This window comes from Lutra lutra, chromosome 13, assembly GCF_902655055.1.
Source record: "Lutra lutra chromosome 13, mLutLut1.2, whole genome shotgun sequence".
Lineage (NCBI taxonomy): Eukaryota > Metazoa > Chordata > Mammalia > Carnivora > Mustelidae > Lutra > Lutra lutra.
In genome coordinates, this window is record NC_062290.1 from 88,309,457 (window position 1) to 88,323,979 (window position 14,523).

Sequence of the window (14,523 nt, forward strand, 5' to 3'; positions counted from 1 at the left end):
TTAAAAGAACAATACATGATTTTGTTGAGGTGGATAAAATACTCCGGCAACTGCAGACACCCAGAAAAACACACTTTAGGTCTTCACCGGAGGTGGTCAAGTTGGTTTCCTGGGGTCTTAAAGGCCTGCCACTGGCTTCACTCATTCAGAAGCTCTTCTCAGCACCCTCTATGAGCAAGTCAAGGTACAGAGGTTCAAAACCATAGCGTTCTGCCTTCAGGGACCCCTCAGTAGCAGAGATAAGTTGTACATGAATAAAGCCCTGAACCAGAAGTTCTGGATGGGGTAGTTGAAGAGATAGCAGTGTCATGGACTTGGGTGGAGGCTGAGCAGAGATGTGGATTACCCCAGCTGTCTCCAGATTCCTCACTGGCCCCTCCCCGTGCAGCCCAAGACCTTTCTTTACAAACTCATCATCAAATCTCTTTCAGAAGGGCTGACATGTCATGTACGTTACTCAGATGTTTCATAATGCTGCATTTAAGCATCAACATCTTATTTTTTTAAGTTTTATTTATTTGATCTCTATACCCAGCGTGGGGCTTGAATTCAGCAACTCAGAGATCAGGAGTCACCTGCTTTTCCCACTGAGCCAGCCAGGTGCCCCAACATTTTTTTTTCTTTTTTTTTCTTTTTTTTTAATTTGAGAATGAGCACGAGCAGGGGGAGAGGCAGAGGGAAAGAGAAAGGGAGAAGCAGACTCTGCGCTGAGTAAGGAGCCCCTTGCAAGGATCCCAGGACCTTGGGATCATGACCTGAGCTGAAGGCAGACACTTATCCAACTGAGCCACCCAGATGCCCCATCCAACATCTTATTTTAAAATCCTTTTTTCTAGTTCTTAACAAGAAGCTTTTGAGCAAATTAAGAAGTTCCTTTTACTTTGGTGATTTCCAAATTATAACCATCCATTTTTATCCATTCTGGTAGTGAGATTTAGTCTATATTAGGAAGTGGTTCACCATAGAAGGAACATCTCTGTGACGCGGTCTGCCTCCGCAGCACAGATCTCCTGACATCTTCCGTGGGGAAGGGATGATGTGGAGATGGTAGGCTGGCTTGGAGAGGATCACCCTTAAGTGATATCCTAAATGTGACTTTCCAGGACCTGAGATTTTTCTCTTATCCTTACATCAAAGGGGTGTTCTAGAGCCATGTTGCCCAGTAGGACTTTCTGTGTGGTGGAGATGCTCAGTGAGTCCGTGTGCTGCGGAGCACCTGAAATGTGGTCACACAACTCAGGACTGGATTTTTAATTTCATTAATTAATTTAAAATTTACAACTTCCCTCCTGAATAGCAGAGACCAAGGCCAGAAAGCTTGGACTGTACTGAACTTAGAAATGTTCTGAGAGCAGGCTCTGAAGGTGTCTGGAGTCTTACAGGAGGGCCCGGCTTCCCCCAGATCAGTGCTTCTAGGGAGTCCCTCCACACAACCACCTTTGGTGAGGGGCTGTTCTGCCCCCATCATGTCAGCTCCTGGGTGCTTGCAGGACCCCAGGGGAAGCCTGCAGGGGAATCGGTTGCTTCCAAGGTGCTCACATTGCAGAGTGGCCTGGAAAAGGTCTCTGGAACCAGCTAGAAGGCTGGTGGCCCATGCAGTCCGAGTCCAGGGCTCAGCCGGCTCTGGGGCAGCTCCCCTGCGGATGAATGGGCTCAAGACCCCTGTGGTGCCACTTGCAGGATGACTGGGGCCCCACGTCCCAGGCAGCCACCGCCGGCTTCTACCCTCACAGCTAAACTGGGCCCCTTTCCAGCGATCCAGCGATCATCGACTCGGTCTGTACTTCCACTAATTTTTCTGCTGGGAATGATTGACAAAGGGGAGAAAACCATTGTATCGTGTGACGCGTTTGGGGACCTTGTGGAAAAACAGTCTGAGGGCTGTTTGTTCATCTGGAGGGCTTGGCAGCGGAGGGTGAAGTTTCGTTGGGGCCGAACTCTCCCTCGGCCTGGCCTGCTTCCGAAGCGTTAACTTGGGGCACGGGTGACGTCAGTCCTGATCTTTACACCCCCCCGCCACCCCCCCCTTGAGCAATCGCCGCCTCCTCGCGGGGCCGGCGCTCATTGGCTGCGGGCAGGACTTCCCCCCAGGCCGGCTTTTCTCTATTAAGTAAAAGGGCAGGGCCTGAGTTGCCAATGACAGCTGCGCCCCGGCTTCCCTGGAGCAAGTGTGCGGCCCGGGCTGCGTTCCCCGGCTCCCCTCCGCCCCGCGCGCCCGACTCCCGGTCAGCATGCTCTGCCTGTGCCTGTACGTGCCGCTCATCGGGGAGACCCAGACAGAGTTCCAGTACTTCGAGTCCAAGGGGCTCCCCGCCGAGCTGAAGTCCATCTTCAAACTCAGCGTCTTCATCCCCTCCCAGGAGTTCTCCACCTACCGCCAGTGGAAGCAGGTCTGGGGCAGCGGCGGGCCGCCGGGGTGGGCCGCGTGCCTGCGGGAGTGGTGGTAGAGTGCAGAGTGCGCGTGCGCGAACTGCACCCCTCCCCAACTCTGCCAAAGGGAAAGAACGTCTGAAATGTGCAAGTTCTTTCCGCTGTTGTCCTGTGGCTGTAGCCGGGAAGGGCTTATGTCACGTCACGTCACGTGAATGACTTCCAAGGAAGGCCGGAATTACTGGAAAGATACCTGTGGGAGATGGAAAGGAATTCTTGTGCGGCGGATTGGGGGTGGGGGGAGGCTGATGGGAGTTCCAGAGAAATACAGGGCCTGGAAGGGGGGCACAGCCCAGCCACTGTGGGGCCGTTTCTCAGCGCTGGGGGAGGGAGAGGTAGAGAAGCTCCTGTTGGAGGCCCAGGGCTTGAAACCGGAGCCACGGAGGCTGGAGCTGGCCTGGCCCGACTGTGTCCTGGGGAGGGGAAGCCTTGCCAGACTAACTTTCCGAGCAGGGGGGCGGGCAGCAGAAATCAGGACATTTTAAAGATGGGGAAATGGCTCCAGAGTCTGTGGGGGGCGGGGGGTTCCTTGCCTCCGAAAGAGGCACCCTGACTTGTCTGTTAATCAGATCTCGTGATGCTCGTGATGGCAGTGGAGGTCCCATGGTGTGCGGGGGATGGTGGTCCGCATATCCTAGGAAGAAGACAGAAAGTAGGCCAGGTGGTTCTGAGGTAGAAGCAAGAACTTTGAGAATGTCTTGAAGTCCGCTGCAGTGAACGCATCCTTGGGTTCTCTGCATACAGGATACCCACCCCCATGAAGGCACGTGGATCGCGTTGGTGGCAGAGCAGCCCAGATACCGAAGAGCTCTGTGCCTAACATTCGCCTCCTAGATTCTATTTCCACTCCTGCCATAAATCTAGAATGATAACCCTATATGTAACTTGTACCGTTCTTGGCGGAGAGCACAGATGTCGGCAGGAAGTTAACTCCAGATAGTAGATAAAATATGTGCCAGCCTCTGTCTCACATCCCAGCCACACCCCTGGCGTTGTTCTTTGGATCATGTTAGGTGACATGGTGTCTGTCCAGGCCTCCTCCTTATACCCTTAGTGGCTGAGCAGTCACACAGGGCCGTCAGGTGGTTCAGAGAGCAACCATGATCATAATCCGTGGAGAGCACGGGCTCACCAATGGTCCACCCATTTCCAAACCACCTGGCACAGACACTTTAAAAGCCGTACTGGTTTGTGACTAGTGAGCCCGTTTCTCACCGAAAGAATTGGGCAACACAGGAAATCTATGACCATTTTCCTTAGGAGGTTCTCAGTCCAGATTTGGGGTGTTGCTAGGTTGCAGTGACTCGTGTGTCACCTTCCTTCTTGAGATTAACTTTTAGGGTGGCAGCAGGATCTCCAGGGAGGTGGCTCTGGAGTCCCAACAGGCCCAGCTTGAATCCCGCCCACCACCCTGGCTGTGTAACCTTGGATAAATTACTTAACCTTTCTGAGCTTGTTTCCTTCTCTGTAAAAATAGGGGGAATGACAGTATCTGCCTCCTAGAGCTGCTTGAGAGGATTCAGCAGGGTACTAGGGGTCAAGCCTTTATTTAGCAGGCCTTGTGGCACAGGCCAAGGGCTTACTGGTTTGGGGAGAATTTGCAGGGCCTGGGCATACAAAACTGCAGCCACTGTACCAAGCTCACCTCTAAGAGTAGGCACAGAGTTCTGTCTAAGGGGTCTCTTCAAGCCTTCTTGGGTCTGGAAACTACTAAGAGCTAGCCTTCTTTTTGGTACCTGCTCAAGGGAGCTGAGGTTGGTTATGTCATCTGGCTCCCCTGTGATCAGAGGCCAGCAGTGCCCATAAGCCCATGCCCAAGAATAGTCTCCCTTGGCTCCTCCTGGGGTCCTCTGGCAGTGTTTCTGCCACGCAGGCATTGGCAGGGGCCAGCCCTGCCCCCGTACCTTTATCCTGGTCACCCATTTGTTCTTGGGCCGGTGCCACATTGGGGATAAAAAGCAAGCTACAGCATTCCTGATGGCGTCTGGAGCGCCCAAGGCTGTCCCCACATTTGGGCAGGGAACATGCAGACTGAGGCCGGTCGCCAGGGACCCGGCTGCAGGGGAGCCACACGGCTGACCTTGGTTGTACAGTAAGTTAGTCTTCAGGACACCTGGGATGAGTATATGCCAAGCCGGCCACTGCTGGCCTGTGTCTGAAGGGCACCTCCCGGGGGTGCCTTTTTCCTCTTTGCTTATGAGGGAAGCAAGGTGGACTTTTGCCTTGGGTTCTGGTCAGGCCTCGGGGATCCAAATGGTGGCTTGGGGAATAGAGCAGAGGAAGTGCCTCAGATCCTTGGGGCCACCTCTGTTCCCAGGTTGGCACAATTGTTTCCTGGGGACGGGGCACCCTGAGGAAGAAGGAAAAGCTGGGGCACAAACTCAAGGACGAAACCTTAACTTTTGTTTCGTAGAAAATTGTGCAAGCTGGAGATAAAGACCTCGATGGGCAGCTCGACTTTGAAGAGTTTGTCCATTATCTCCAGGATCACGAGAAGAAGCTGAGACTGGTGTTCAAGAGTTTGGACAAGAAGAATGATGGTGAGGGGCGCCTGGGTGGCTCAGTGGGTTAAGCCTCTGCCTTCAGCTCAGGTCATGATCTCAGGGTCCTGGGATCGAGCCCCTCGTCGGGCTCTCTGCTCAGCAGGGAGCCTGTTTCCTCATCTCTCTCTGCCTGCTTCTCTGCCTACTTGTGATCTCTGTCTGTCAAATAAATAACATCTTTAAAAAAAAAAAAAAAAGGCAAGAATGATGGTGAGCGCTGCCTTCAGGGCCGGCGGCCGCCGCGGGCTTGGGCCTCTGGCGGGCCTGGCCTCTGGCTGAAGCCTTTCCTGTCGGCAGGCCGGATCGATGCCCAGGAGATCATGCAGTCCCTGCGGGACCTGGGAGTCAAGATATCTGAACAGCAGGCCGAGAAGATTCTCAAGAGGTAAGAGCTTCGTCAGCCTCTCCCTGGTTTAACAAACGTGTGATGAAAGAGACGTTCTTGGACCAGCTGCGCGGCGCTATTCACTGTGTTGACCCAGTTGCTCTGAACTTTGGCTTCTGGTGGTTTGACGCCATGAGCAGGCAGCCCCTCCCCAGAAGCAGCCGCTCCCTGAGTCCCAGGCCAGAGTCACAGGTCACCTGGAAGTGTGCCCGCTCACCGGTGACCCGTGAAGAGAAAAGACTAGTTGGGGGGATTTCAAGTGGGTGAAAGGCAAACAAGGAGCAGCCTCCGCCTGTTGGGGAAGGGGAAGGGCTTAGGCTCAGCACCCGCATAGGGAGGACTTCTCCCCGAGAATGCGGACTTTTTTCTCTACCCTGTAGTCAGGCGTGCAGTCCCCCAGACAGCTCCCCCTGGCCCCCCGGGAGAGCAGAGCGGCTTTGCCAGGAAATCAGCGCAGAGTTGCTTTCAGAGCGCTGCGGCTGCTGCCTGCATCTTTCCAGCTCCCTGGGGACCTGAAGCGGCTGGTCGGGGACAGCTGCCTCTTGGCCGGCTCCCTGGGCGCTGGGCCGTGGCGTGTGCCTGCTTCACTAACATCTGCTCCGAGCACTTATCTGTGTTTCTCCTCTCTCCTCTGCATCCTCCTTTGTCTGTCTGTCAGAATACGAACGGGCCACTTCTGGGGCCCTGTCACCTAGTAAGTATCCGTGTCACCCCGGTGACTCCTTCCCTCCTTGACCTCTGTGCCTGATCACAATGGGGTTCTCGTGGGCCAGGGTAGTCCCACTTTCGCTTTAGTGCGAGGTGGGATGTGGAGTCACCTCGCCTCTTTGCTGGGGCAGAGGCACCTCCCGTGCTTTCCTCGGTGGCCCAGCGCCGCCCTGGGCTCGTCTGGAGGGGGGGATCGTGCAGCTGACACACGGGCCTGTTACCCCAGGGCAACTGAGCGTGCACTTGTCTTGCAGCATGGATAAAAATGGCACGATGACCATCGACTGGAATGAGTGGCGAGACTACCACCTTCTGCACCCTGTGGAAAACATCCCCGAAATCATCCTATACTGGAAGCATTCCACGGTGAGGCCTGGGGTCCGGGGTGTGGAGGCACTTTCTTCCTCCTCCAATCACGCGTCTGCTCTCTGGGCATCAGCCTCCGTCCCGGTGGGAGGCTTTACCTCCTCTTCAGCAGGAGACTCTGCTCCTCCGCCAGCTCCCCAGGAGCCCTCCATGTGTGCCCTCTGCGCCCACACGCCTGGCAGCTGGACCACTTCCCAGATACGGGGTTCCCTCTGCCCCGGAGGCCCTCCTGTCCTGCCCATCCTTCGGGGTCCACTCCAACCCCCCCTTCCCCAGTCCTGCCCCTTCCCCACTCCTGCTTGTTCTTCCAAAGCCCACATGGCGCCTGAGGCAGTGGGGACACTCTACTAGGACAAATAGAGCCATTAAGTCTCTTCCCCCAGCACCCCATTTTTGGTGTCCCCTCTCTCTGTTAAAATGACCCCACGGTCCCATACATGTTCTCTCACCCCTGTCAGCGGTGCTGTTCAGAAAGGCCCATCTGCACCTCCCTGGTCATAGCTGTGTTGACCCCCTGCCGGCGAGCCCCTTCACTCGGGGTATGCCCACCCCGTTTTGCTATCTTCACCACCCCAGACTGCCCGCTCTGGGAGGAGAGGCTGGCGGCGTGCCTCTGGTCTGTCTGCCACAGTGCCCAGGGCAGGGGCTCACCCCCAGGGCACCCCTGGCTCTCCAGGTGGCTGCAGATTGGCACATGTCCCAAGCCTCAGAACAGAGCAGGCTCTGACCAGGCAGGATGCCACCCAGGAGAGCAGCTGTTACGTAGGCCTCGCGGCCCTCTGATATTTGCCGAGGCCTTATGCAATGTTCTGCCAGCGTGATCTGGTTACACATTGGGTTTCAGAATTTTTACCCCTGACTTGACCCTTTCTGTGCAGGCAGGCTGTGATCTCGGCTGAAAGGCCTTTGTAAGCCATTCCTGCAGGGGCCGTATCTGAAAGGCAGGCCAAATGGTTTTATAACTGCTTTCTTCCAGCTGCGCTCTCACATCCGCTCCCTGGGCCCCTGCAGGGCTCACGCAGAGATCGGGGATCACACACCTCCATGTAGTCCCCGCCCGCCCCCCACCCTGGGCCCCAGGGCACTGTCACTATCAGCATGGCCCCTGGGGCCTGCTCTTCTGGACAGTGCCAGGTTCCAGACCTGGCTGGCTGCCAGCACCTGGCCACAGGTGTCAGGAGCCTGCTCGCTTTATCTCTGCGGGTCTTCCTTGCAGATCTTTGATGTGGGTGAGAATCTGACGGTCCCCGATGAATTCACAGTGGAGGAGAGGCAGACGGGGATGTGGTGGAGACACCTGGTGGCCGGAGGCGGGGCGGGGGCCGTATCCAGAACTTGCACGGCGCCCCTGGACAGGCTGAAGGTGCTCATGCAGGTACGGAGCAAAACAGGCCTCAGACCACCCAGTTTCTACCCCGTGGGTCCTCAGTGGGTTGGTTTCCTTTTCCTTTGTCTTGCGCTCTTTGGGCTCCTACTTTTCTAACCCAGTAAGTTTGATTGGAATTACTGCTCAGATGAGGGCAACGGGAGATCCGGGTCCAAGTACCCTTTTGTACATGGTACATGTCACCGTATCTGGGGCAGGAAAGCCAGGGGTCACATTACAGGGCTGAAACGTGGACAGGTGAAGCCAGTAAGAAACTGGGTGGCAGGAACCTGTTTCCTTGGGCATATCTTGTGTAGGCAGCACACAGGGTAGGTGTGAGCGGACCCCCGCCTGGCCCGGACACCTTTACCCTGGCCAGGTGCCCACCTCCACGTCCACAGGGCAGAGATAAGCTAGGCCCACGTCAGGGACAGGCTTGCGAAATTGGCCTGCATGAGGACACCCTGTTGGACTTCAGTGTCACCTAAACATGTCCGGTCGCCCGCCTTGGTCCCTTGCTTGTGTGCTAGCGCTGGTGTTTCTGAGCCCCATTCGGAAAAGGTGCGCTCTTCCTGGGATGGCGAGCACGGGTCTTGTAGGGAAGTCACGAATCACTAAGTTCTCCAGAAACCACGATTGCGTTGTAGGTTGACTACCTAAAAAAAAAAATTTTTTTTTTTTAAGATTTTGTTTATTTATTTGTCAGAGCATGCACAAGCAGGGGGAGCAGCAGGCAGAGGGAGAAGCAGGCTCCCTCTTGAGCCAGGGGCCCCATGCGGGGCTCCCTCCCAGGATCCTGGGATCAGGGCCAGAGCCGAAGGCAGATGCTTAACTGTGACTGACCCACCCAGGCATCCCACTATCTAAAATTGTTTAAAAAAAGAAACGAGGGGCGCCTGGGTGGCTCAGTGGGTTAAGCCGCTGCCTTCGGCTCAGGTCATGATCCCAGGTCCTGGGTTCGAGCCCCGCATCGGGCTTTCTGCTCAGCAGGGAGCCTGCTTCCTCCTCTCTCTGTCTGCCTCTCTGCCTACTTGTGATTTCTCTCTGTCAAATAAATAAATAAAATCTTAAAAAAAAAAAAAAAAGAAAGAAAGAAACGAAAGGGGGCACCTGGGTGGCTCAGTGGGTTAAGCCTCTGCCTTCAGCTCGGGTCATGATCTCAGGGTCCTGGGATCGAGCCCCGCATCGGGCTCTCTGCTCAGCGGGGAGCCTGCTTCCCCCTCTCTCTCTGCCTGCCTTTCTGCCTACTTGTGATTTCTGTCTGTCAAATAAATAAATAAAATCTTTTAAAAAAAATTTAAAATTAAAATAAATAAATAAAAATTTAAAAAAGAAAAGAAAAGAGGCACCTGGGTGGCTCAGTGGGTTAAGCCTCTGCCTTCAGCTCAGGTCATGATCTCAGGGCCCTGGGATTGAGCCCTGCATCAGGCTCCTTGCTCAGCGGGGAGTCTGCTTCTCCCTCTGCCCCTCACCCCACCTGTGCTCTCTCTCACTTGCTCGCTCGCTCTCTCCCTCTCTCAAATAAATAAATAAAATCTCAAAAAAAAAAAAGCTCCATTGGAAAAAATGCGTTTAAAGTAGTGGCAGCATGGGTTTCTGGCACAGTGTCTGCACACGGTACACCGTGAAGACCTAGGGTAGCCATGTCAGATTCTCCCGGTGCCGAGTTACCCTTCAGAACCCCGACAGAAGAGAGCTGCCTGCTGACCCCAGTGTGCAGGCCTGCAGTAGAGGCTCTCTGTCCCATGATGGCCACCACCCCCCCGGCTCTGGGGTTCTTTCTGACCACTAATCCTTCGCTCCCCAGGTCCACGCCTCCCGCAGCAACAACATGTGCATCGTGGGCGGGTTCACGCAGATGATTCGAGAAGGTGGAGCCAGATCGCTCTGGCGAGGCAACGGCATCAATGTCCTCAAAATTGCCCCCGAGTCGGCCATCAAATTTATGGCCTATGAGCAGGTGAGGACCCGGCTTCCCCAGGCGAGTCTCCTGTCGTCAGCTGCTTTATGAGCTACCCTGGCCCGAGGTCCCTGCCCTGCTGATGGCTTAGAAGCTGGAGCCAGCCCCTGTACCCAGGGGACACCAGAGTGAGGCAGGCAGCTGAGTCCAGCCCCCACTCTGCTGCCAGCCCCGGTGTGGGCCAGTTCCTTCTATTTCTGGCCAGGGCCAGACGTGCCAGGGACACCAGGTCTTGGGTCTGGGAGGAACCCTGGGGCCGGGGCAGCTGTGCTGGTCTCTGGGGTAGAGCCATTCATTTGCTCTCTGCTCTAGATCAAGCGTCTCGTGGGGAGAGACCAGGAGGCTCTGCGGATTCACGAGAGACTTGTGGCTGGGTCCTTGGCTGGGGCCATCGCCCAGAGCAGCATCTACCCAATGGAGGTGAGGCCATCTTTGTCCTAGAGTGGGCAGTGCTCATGGGGCTAAGGGTGAGGAGGGGGCTGTGCTCACGCTCCTGTTGCTCCTTTTCGGTCCTCCAGGTTCTGAAGACCCGGATGGCCCTGCGCAAGACAGGCCAGTACTCAGGCATGCTGGACTGTGCCAAGAAGATCCTGGCCAGAGAGGGAGTGGCCGCCTTCTACAAAGGCTACGTTCCCAACATGCTGGGGATCATCCCCTACGCTGGCATAGACCTAGCCGTCTACGAGGTGAGGCCCCAACGGGCCCAGGCTCCTTGCCCCAGTAGCAGGGATTCAGAAACTCCTCCTAGCTGTCCCCCTGCCCCCGCCTGTTCTCACTCCCTGCTGGACACTGGGGGATGGCTGCAGACCCCTCTGTTCTCTGCTGTGAGGGTCTCCTGCCACACCCCCTGCCCCGGCCGCCCCCAGGTTCTGCACCCTCAGAGACTCAAGTGGGCAGACCACCAGACTGCGATGCTAGGAGGGCTCACTGGGCCCCCAGCAGACCTCAGACCACAGAAGTCAGGCTCTCTGGTTGGGGAAGGGGGTGTTGCCCCTGCCGCGTGCCCGCTCCTTGTCCTATCCGGGAATCCCCAGTGACAGCAGAAACAAAAGGCGGGCAGGCCAAGTGAATCAGGTTACAGTGGCCTCGAGGATCCCATGTGACAAGGAAATGTGCCCTGCGCAGATCCGATGACTGTGCCCCACCCCCTGACCCCTGGCTCTTTTGTGCCTCATAAGCTCTTTCCGGAGCTCACAGGCTCATCCCTGGCCCCCCTTCCCTTCCAGACGCTCAAGAACGCCTGGCTGCAGCGCTACGCCGTCAACAGCGCGGACCCTGGCGTGTTCGTGCTCCTGGCCTGCGGCACCATGTCCAGCACCTGCGGCCAGCTGGCCAGCTACCCACTGGCCCTGGTCAGGACCCGGATGCAAGCCCAAGGTAATGCAGGCAGCTGGGTTCAGCCTCCCCCCACCCCCCGCCCCGCTCTGGGCCAGTACCCAGGGGCCCATCTCCCCTGGCAAGGCAGGTGGGGCTCTGGGGAGGAGCTGGCCCAGCCCTGATGGGTGCGTCTCTCACAATAGCCTCCATCGAGGGCGCTCCGGAGGTGACCATGAGCAGCCTCTTCAGACAGATCCTACGGACCGAGGGGGCCTTTGGCCTGTACCGGGGGCTGGCCCCCAACTTCATGAAGGTGATCCCAGCCGTGAGCATCAGCTACGTGGTCTACGAGAACCTGAAGATCACCCTGGGCGTGCAGTCACGGTGATGGGCCAGGGGCAGCCGTGCCTGGCTCGGCGGACTCATGGATCCCGGGCCCGCAGCCCCGGGGTGCGCAGCCATCCATTCTGTGAATGTGCCAACACTAAGCGGACTAAAGCCAAGCTGTGAAGAGCCTGGGATGCGCCCACGAGGGAGTGGGGGAGGGCCCGGCAGGCCCACCGGCTGCGTCCTGCTGACCCTGGCCGGCCGGCACGTCTGTCCCAGGGGCCAGCAGGACACGGGCATGTGCACGCAGGGACACAACATCTCCAGTGGTGCCTGCCGGATGGCGGGGCCCAGAGCCGGCTTCGTTCTTCTTCCATCGCGCAGCCAGACCACCAGCCACGGGCCCTGCCCTTTGGCCTGCCGGGCGCCCACCCCGTACCCGTCTTGCTTCCTTCCTCGCTGCCGTGTTAATATGGTAGGAGGAGGGCACCAGCCCTCCCCCATGTTAGCGCTCACTCCTCTCCCCTCGATCCGAGGAGGCCTGGCTTCCTGGCCTGCAGGGTCCCCTCTGGACAGGTTGTGCCAGCCAGAGGGAGGAGGAGTCCGGCTTTGTGCTCACCCTCATCTGAGCCCTGCTGTTGGCTTCTGAGCTCCCCAACAGACGGGCGCCTGGATGTGAGTGTGCATGCCAGGGACAGGGCCCAGCACCTCTGCTGGCCGCCTGGCATCCCGGTGCGTGGCTTCCCAGAAGGCGCATGCTGACCCCTTGCTGCTCCTGCTCCCGGGGGGTGGGGGCGGTTGACAGGGCGTATCTTGGTGCTCTGAGCTGGCCCCAGACTCTGTCAGGACTGGAGCCGGCTCAGAACCAAAACTCCCTGTCCCCGCTCTTGAATGAGAACAGAGCGGGCATCCCGGAGCTGCGGGAAGGGGCAGCCGCTGCCCCGCATCTGTGCACCCTGATGAGAGAAGGAAAAGGTGTTCAAGGCCTTAACTAGGTGTCATTGGGCAAAGGGTTTTTGTTCAGAAGGACAAGCTGGACAGATGGGTACATTCTGTGCTTCCACAGGGAAGACAAAGAGGGTAGAGAGCCTGGCCGACTGCATTAAAAAGTCTGTTTCCGAGCCCCTGGGGATTCGTGTCCGATCCCAGTCGGGGCAGAGTGGGACCAGCCTCACATTCCACTGGCGCAGGGGGTCACACTGCTTGGAGCCTATTTATTTCGTATTTATTTGAACAGAGTTATGTCCTAACTATTTTTATAGATTTGTTTAATTAATAGCCTGTCATTTTCAAGTTCATTTTGTATTCATATTTATGTTCATGGTTGATTGTACCTTCCCAACCCCCTCCAGGCCGGGTGGGGAGAGGAAGGAGGGCCCGTGGGAGTGACCTTTCCCACTACTGGCCACACTGACGTCAAGTCTGTCCAAAGAAATTCCACGGAACTGGCGACAGATAAAAGGTCAGGTGGGGGGGGCCCTGGTCAAGGGGAGATGACCTTGGGCAGGTTGGGACAGAGCTCGCACCCAGGAAGCCTTAGGATCTGAGGGTTCGAGAAGGGGCAGGAAGAGTGGCAGAAATTTCAGTTCCATTGAAGATGGAAGTCCAAATCATTTCTTGGGCTGGGAGGATCCCTTCATTTCATCCTTTCGAATGATAAGGCGCTGAGGGGCCTATCACTGTGAGTTTGGGGTGGGGGCCCCAGGAGAGGGTGGCCAGTATCCCGCCCTGCCTGTGCAGCGGGCTCCCTCCCGGGACCCCTCTCCCCACCGCCCCCCCAGCCACTGCCACCCCTGCTCAGCATGCTGGTCAGCCTGCGACTTGCGGTCGCACTTCCATTCCACCAGAATGGCCTGGTGAGGACAATTCAAATAAGACGCAAAGATCAATGCAAAAATTATTGTTATATATAAATCTAGCGATAACTGGAATTTTTGAAAAAGCAAATTAAGAAAGAATTGGACGTTGTCATTTAAAACAGCCTTCTAATAAAGTTGTTTCAAAGCGGTGGACAGAGCCATGATCTTTCTGATAAACGGGCTTAGGTGATGGGGGAGGGAGCGTTTGTGCACGGGGGAAGATGAATCCACATTTGTCATCAGAGGAAATGAGAAAGCTAGCCCATCTGGGCTTCTCAGAGGCACTCCCTCCTGAGTTGGTATCTGTAGGATTTGGGGTGCTCTACCCAGGTCACCAGAGCCCAACTCAGCCCTTCTCTGATTGAGTCTGTCTTGGGCGGAGCTGATCCCTCCCGGCCGGTAAAACCTCTGTGGAGGCTGCATACGCCGTCGGTCCCCGGGCTGCCCTCCCCAGCCTCACCAGTGCACACTTAGGGATGTTACAGGACCCCACCGGTCATTCTTTTCTTGTTTTTAAAGATTTTATTTATTTACTTGAGAGAGCAAGAGTGCATGAGTCCAGGGAGGGCCAGAGAGATGGAGAAGCAGGCTCCCCGTGGAACAAGGAGCCCCATGGTGGGGCTCCATCCCAGGATCCGGGGATCATGAACTGAGCCGAAGGCAGACGCCCAACCGACTGAGCCACCCAGGCGCCCCCAACCTGCATTCTTGGTTTGCTTTCTGCCTGTCTCCCCAGAAGAGGGTGAGGTCTTTGGGGCAGCAAATGCATTTGCAGAGTCTCTCCAGCACTTAACAACAGTGCAGGATGCCTTTTCATTAACTGTCTACACTCTGTCCCCTGATGGCCCCAAATACCATGGGTCAGGGCAGCCGGGGGTAGTAGAAAGCAGCTTGGGGAACCCACCAGGGGGCTGTGGCACTCAGAAGCTGTGGGGAGACCCAGAAGTGTGCTCAGTTTGAAACTGGTACGTATACCACTTGTGCTGGGTCAAAGAGCGTCCCCTCAAAATTCCTGTTCCCTGGGAACCTCAGAATGTGGGCTCCACTTGGAAAGAGGCTTTTGCAGAGGTAATCAAGTTATAGTGAGGTCACACTGGATTACTGTGAGCCCCAAGTCCAATAGGTGGTGTCCTAGAACAGGGGACTTTGGACCGACATGCCCGGAAGAGAGACGGGAAAGGCCATGTGACCACAGGGCCAAGAAACGCCAGGGATTGCGGGGGGGCCACCCAAACCAAAGGGAGTAGCAAGAAGTTTCTCCC

General features: G+C 56.5%; 1 protein-coding gene across 6 annotated transcripts in view; it reads left to right on the forward strand.

The window, feature by feature from the left end:
* The window catches only part of SLC25A25 (solute carrier family 25 member 25), a 34,439-nt gene extending 21,029 nt beyond the window's left edge, over window positions 1-13,410 (forward strand). For 2 of the 6 annotated variants that reach the window (XM_047699850.1, XM_047699852.1), the window contains exons 2-11: window positions 4,844-4,970; window positions 5,271-5,358; window positions 6,017-6,052; window positions 6,321-6,432; window positions 7,649-7,807; window positions 9,606-9,758; window positions 10,071-10,178; window positions 10,277-10,444; window positions 10,985-11,135; window positions 11,279-13,410. In XM_047699850.1, coding sequence (XP_047555806.1) covers window positions 4,844-4,970; window positions 5,271-5,358; window positions 6,017-6,052; window positions 6,321-6,432; window positions 7,649-7,807; window positions 9,606-9,758; window positions 10,071-10,178; window positions 10,277-10,444; window positions 10,985-11,135; window positions 11,279-11,463 — 1,287 coding nt within the window. In that variant the 3' untranslated portion in view covers window positions 11,464-13,410. Of the gene's footprint in view, window positions 1-2,116; window positions 2,391-4,843; window positions 4,971-5,270; window positions 5,359-6,016; window positions 6,053-6,320; window positions 6,433-7,648; window positions 7,808-9,605; window positions 9,759-10,070; window positions 10,179-10,276; window positions 10,445-10,984; window positions 11,136-11,278 lie in introns of those variants that run through there. The other 4 variants (XM_047699851.1, XM_047699853.1, XM_047699854.1 and 1 more) reach the window with 3 other exon arrangements.
* Window positions 13,411-14,523: the final 1,113 nt, after the last annotated feature.